This window comes from Convolutriloba macropyga, chromosome 11, assembly GCF_964194025.1.
Source record: "Convolutriloba macropyga chromosome 11, txConMacr16.3, whole genome shotgun sequence".
Lineage (NCBI taxonomy): Eukaryota > Metazoa > Xenacoelomorpha > Acoela > Convolutidae > Convolutriloba > Convolutriloba macropyga.
This window is the reverse complement of record NC_134478.1, coordinates 11,910,924-11,916,548: the sequence shown is the minus strand read 5'-3', so window position 1 is coordinate 11,916,548 and position 5,625 is coordinate 11,910,924. Positions and strand designations below refer to the sequence as shown.

At 33.2% G+C, this 5,625-nt stretch overlaps 1 protein-coding gene across 1 annotated transcript in view; it reads right to left on the bottom strand.

Annotated features, from left to right (window-relative positions):
* Positions 1-2,374: 2,374 nt before the first annotated feature.
* LOC142349040 (gamma-aminobutyric acid receptor subunit gamma-3-like) overlaps positions 2,375-5,625 on the bottom strand; it is a 184,635-nt gene continuing 181,384 nt past the window's right edge. Inside the window, exon 5 of the mRNA XM_075400452.1 lies at positions 2,375-2,470. Within this exon, the coding sequence (XP_075256567.1) occupies positions 2,375-2,470 (96 nt within the window). The remainder of the gene's footprint in view (positions 2,471-5,625) is intronic.

The window sequence follows — 5,625 nt, the reverse complement described above, 5'->3', positions numbered from 1 at the left end:
TTTTTGATGCTTCAATTTTTATCATACCAAAATGGATATTGTTTTAAATTCTTCAGTTTGGCTAAAATCGATATGATAGATTGAAAATTCGCCAAAAAGCCTCCCGCAATACACGTGCTCCCGGGTCGTAAAACGCGTTCACGCGCTACAATTTTCACAAGAAACAGCTGCGATTTGCGCGTTGTTTTTCAATAGTCTTGCCATCCATGCACCAAAAAACATTAATGAAAATAACCATTTCAATTATGTTCAGGTATACCAATAGAAAAGCAATGACAAGATATTGTTAAACGAGAGGTTGAAATATCAAAAAGCTGAGTTCTAATCAATAGTTTACAAATAAAAGTCTCTTTTTCATGTAAAGCATTACTTGGCACATGCCTATAGTAAATCAAAGTTTGAACCTATCTTCCGCGGGAGAGTGTTTCAGTAAGCCGATATCGTTCACTGGCGAGTTTCGCTAATAATTACTTAAGACCTTGTTTATATATATATATATATATATATATATATATATATATATATATATATATATATATTTATACATACATATACATGTATATATATATATATATATATATATATATATATATATATAAATAACAGACTTCTAAATATAGTCGTGGCGACAGGACAATTTACCCAATTCCATTTTACCCAATACCATCATACCCGTTGCCATTAGACCCAAAGCATTGATAGCAGCCCGCGGGACTTGATATAAAAGTATCACAACCAAATGTAGTATTAAATTATCCGCCTATTAATGTTAAAACCTACCTGGAAACAGCGACTGCTAATTTTCTGCTCAGGCTATTGAACGAAAATATTTAAAATTGAATATCCTAATCTGCAAAATGGCGTTTTAATTCGCGGTTATTATATCGAGAGTTTTAAATGAAATTTTTTGACAATTACGTTTCCTTTGATTATGCCTAATTAATACCATGCTAACATGTTTTGAAGAAAACAAGGACAAGTAAAACTTTAGTAGTGAATCTTGTCTATGGCGATCTGGACGTTGATATCGATAAATTTCGAGAGTGGCCGAAAAAAACGTCTGCACAATTTGTCTTTCTGACTTTGATTCAATGCCTTTTTAAACTTCAGGATCAACATGGTCAACAACAGGCCATATACTTTTGCACACACGATATAGTAATCTAAATTACAATAAAAAATTTCCTAGCTGAGCTATTAAAAAATTAAAGGTACAAGACGGCTCGCCATAACGTGAGGGTGGCACGGATTGTTCACAGACACTTAGCAAGATGGTCCAAACTTTTTGAAATTCTGTCGTTGAATACGTTTGTTAGGGTTTGTAAATTTAAATAGAGCACTCTCATATTGACAATCCCGTTTTTTCTTTCATTTTTTGCCAACAGCCCTCAGTTCCAAATCAGTTTCACTTTTTGCGGTTTCCATAGTAATAACTCCACAGCCACCAAAATGTCTGTTTCGAATAAAATCATTCTACTCAAAAACTGAATTTTTGCATTTTTTGGCAAATAAGGGTTGACTTACAGGTTGCGTGACTCTGATGAAGTCACTGAGAAAATATGACAATTTTTTTTCCTGATGTGTTAGGATTGTACGTTACGGAATCATGAAGAAGCAATTTGGAAAATTGGCACTGTTTATAGAAAAAACTGGCATTGCAGAGTTTTGGAACACAAAGATTGAAATCTTTTGCTAACAAGTGTTGAATTTTTATGCGTTTGAAATATTCAAGTACATTAGAAAAATTAAATCCTAACTGCTATCCATAGATCCGATTAAGCTTTCCAATGCCATTAAAAATTTAGTTCCCGAGGATATTGAACGCAAAAATGAAAACCATCTCACTCAAATAAAGAAAACTGATCGTGTCGTATAGAAATGGGCTCTTTTGGAATTTGAGAATTTTGTGAAATTGAACACCGTTTTTTTTAGCTTCTTCTTCGGAAGTTAAAAATAGGTAAGTTAATCAATCTTTGTGCTCATAAATTTTTGTTAAACCTGTCAGTTTAAAACTTCACTTTTAAAAGGATCCAAAAAATTTCCACAAATTTTATCTGTCTCACTTTGGCACATTATTTTTTTAAACGTTAGGATCAACAGGTTCAATTACAAGCCGTAAACTGTTTTTGCAAACGCAAAATCGAGGAAACTAAATCACGATAAAAATTTTCTTGTCCGCGCTATTAAAACTTAGAGGTACAAAACGGCCCACGGGAGTTCGAATGTGTAAAGGATTGTTACTGCGCAATTAGCAAGCCTGTCCCAACTTTAGCACTTTCTGTCGTTGAGTACCGTTTTTAAGGGTCATAATTTTAAATAGAGCAATCTCATTTTGACGACACAATTGTTCTTGCCAAATGCCCTCAGAGTCACTTTATTTTGCGCATAAATATGTAGATTCTATAGCCAGCAAAACGTACTCTAGAGCCATCAAAATGTCTTCTGTGAATACATTTAATCCACTCAAAGCCTGAAAAATAACATCTAATATGCAGAGGGCTGAAAAACATATTAAGTGAAACTGCTGAAATCACCGAGAAATTATGACATTTTTTTGAGATATTTTTTGAATTGTACGTAACTGAAACATGAAGTTGGAGTTTGAAAATCTGGCACTGTTCAGAGGAGAAACTGGCATGGTAGAAATTTGGAATAGAAAGATTAAAATCTAATTATATTAAGTGATGAGTATTTTATGCGTAAAATCATTGAACTTGCTCGCAAGATTTGAATCTATTTAACCTAAATGATAACCGTGCTTCCGAAGAGGCTTCCAAATGCTATTTAAAAGCCATTTCCCGAAGTTTACTGAAAGCTAAAATGAAAAAATCTCAACAAACAAAAAAACCAATTTGCGTCGTATTGCAACGGTTATTTTTGGAAATTGAGATTTTTGGATATTGGGAACCAGTTCTTTGGAACGGCTTTTTAAAAATTCTGAACCACTTTAGGTAAGTTGATCAATTTTTGTTCTCATAAGTCAATATTAAACCTGTCAGTTGAAAATTTAATTTTTTAAACGTTCAAAAACATCTGCAAATTACATGTGTTGGACTTTGACACAATGCCTTTTCAAAATTTAGGATCAACAGGGTCAACAACAGACCAGAAATTTTGCACAAAGATCTAGTAAACTAAATTATGTTGAAAAATTTCCTAGCTTTGCTGCTAAAATTTTGCAGGTACAAGATGGTTCACGGAAACCTGAGTGTGGCACGGATTGTTACCAAAAACTTAGCATAATTGTCCAAGTTTTTGACTTTCTGTCGTAATATACGTTTTTAGGGGTCGTACTGTTGAATAGAGCAATATCATTTTGTCGACATAATCCCCCTCCATCGTTATTTTTTGCCTCAGAGATTTTTTTCTTTGCCTAATGTTTGCAGTTTCCACAGCAACAACTATACTGCAATCAAAGTTTTTCCTTCAAATAAATTTATTCTAATCAAAAGCTCCAAAAACGCATCTACTCTGCAAAGGGCTAGATTACAGGTTGCGTGACTCTGATGAAGTCACTGAGAAAATATGAGGCTTTTTTGGAGTTTTGTAAGATATGTGAGTTAATAGTTAGAAGAGATATGTTAGAAGTGAATTAATGAAATGCCCAAGCAGAGTAACGTAATTGAAACATGATGTTATAGTTTGCAAATCTTGCAATGTTTAGAGAAAAACTTGCTTTGCAGAATTTCGGAATACAAATATTGAAATCCAATGTTAACAAGTGATGAATTTTTATGCGTATAAGTTATGCAAGTTGATTGGAAAAATCAAATCTATTTCACCTAAATGCTATCGTTGCATCCGAATAAGCTTCCCAAATGCCATTAAAAATTTAGTTCCCAAGGATTTGAATGCAAATATGGTATCCGTCTCCATCAAACAAAGAAAACTTTGTCACTCATATCGTATAGGATTGGGTCCTTTTGGAAATAGAGACTAATGGGAAGTAGAAAACCGTTTTTTTAAACTCTTGATTGGAAGCTAAATATATGTAAGTTAATCAATATTTGTGCTTATAAATGTTTGTTAAACCTGTCAGTTAGGAGCTTCAATTTTGAAAGGATCAAAAAACTTCCTCAAATTTCATCTGTCTGACTTTGGCACATTGTTTGTTTTAAACGTTAGGATCAACAGGGTCAATTACAGGCCATAAACATTTTTCACACACAAAATCTAGTAAACCTAATTACAAAAAAAATTCCTGGCCTCGCTATCAAAAATTAAAGGTACAAAGCTGCTTGTGGGAATTTGAATGTGGCGTGAACTCTTCCCTCACAATTAGCAAGCCTGTACAAATGTTAGCACTCTCTGTCATTGAATACCGTTTTAAAGGTTTTAAATGTAAATATTGCAATCACACATTGAAGACACGATTTTTTTTTTGCGAAGAGACCTCAGAAGTTGTTTATTTTGCGCATTACATAGCAGTTACTTAGAAGCAATCAAATGTTTTTTGAATACATTTATTCCACTCAAAAGCTGAAAAATGACATCCATTCTGCAGAGGGCTGAACAAAATATTGCGTGAAACTGATAAAGACATTGAGAAAATAAATAATAATACAAATGTTTTTCTGAGACGTGTTAGAATTGTACGTGAATGAAACATGAAGTTAGAATTTGGAAATCTGGCACTGTTTATGGAAGAAACTGGCATTGCACAATTTTGAAATACAAATAGTGAAATCTAATGTTCAAAAGTGATGAGTACTTATGCGCAATAATTGTTCAAGTATATTTTTAAAAAATGAATCTATTTAACCTAATGCTATTCCTGCATCCGAAAAAGCTTCACAATTGCGATTAAAAAATTGTTTTCGAAATGAAATTGAATAAATGAAAATAATCTCAATGAAACAAAGGAAACAAATGGTCTGATATGGGAACGGGTCCATTTGGAAATTGAGATATTCGGACATTTTTGAACAGGTTTTTCTGAGAGTTACGAATATATAAGTTCAAGCTCATGAATTCTTATCAAACCTGTCAGTTGGGAGTTATATATTTTTAAAACTATCATTATATCTTCATTGAATGCTCAGAATGGTTTTTAATTGTCAAATGTAGTATAAACTCAGTGTTATCTTGCGATGTCTTCCCAATGTCTTCTCAATGTATTCCCCAATGTATTCTCAATGTATTTTCCTACGTTCACGATGCTAGCTTCTCCCAATGTTCCAGTAATCATGTTCTTTATTGACCATGTTTATTTTTCCACCAAATGTTTTATCATACATATTGCATAATCTTTATAGTCAACAAGTTTTGCCTCCGATTTAAACTTTTTCCGATCTTTGTTGCTATGTTATTTGATGCTTTGCCCTCCTTTCGAGCCTGCCAGTGACGCGGCCCTTTTTTCCCTGGCAACTCACACAGCCATCCGTGAGGAAAACTTATCCCCAGTGTTCGATATAAACTTGGGAAACGAAACACGGAACGATGTTTTTTCTCCAAGATCGGGTCAGCGTTTCATTCCAGGTATTCAGAGAAGAAGTTTTAATCAGATATTGGATATAAAAACTTGAATGTTTTGAGAATGGTTGATGAACTTCAATCTTCATCATTTTGAACTTTATTATCGTATTGTTAATAGTTTCGATCAATTCAACTTAAAATCATTCATAA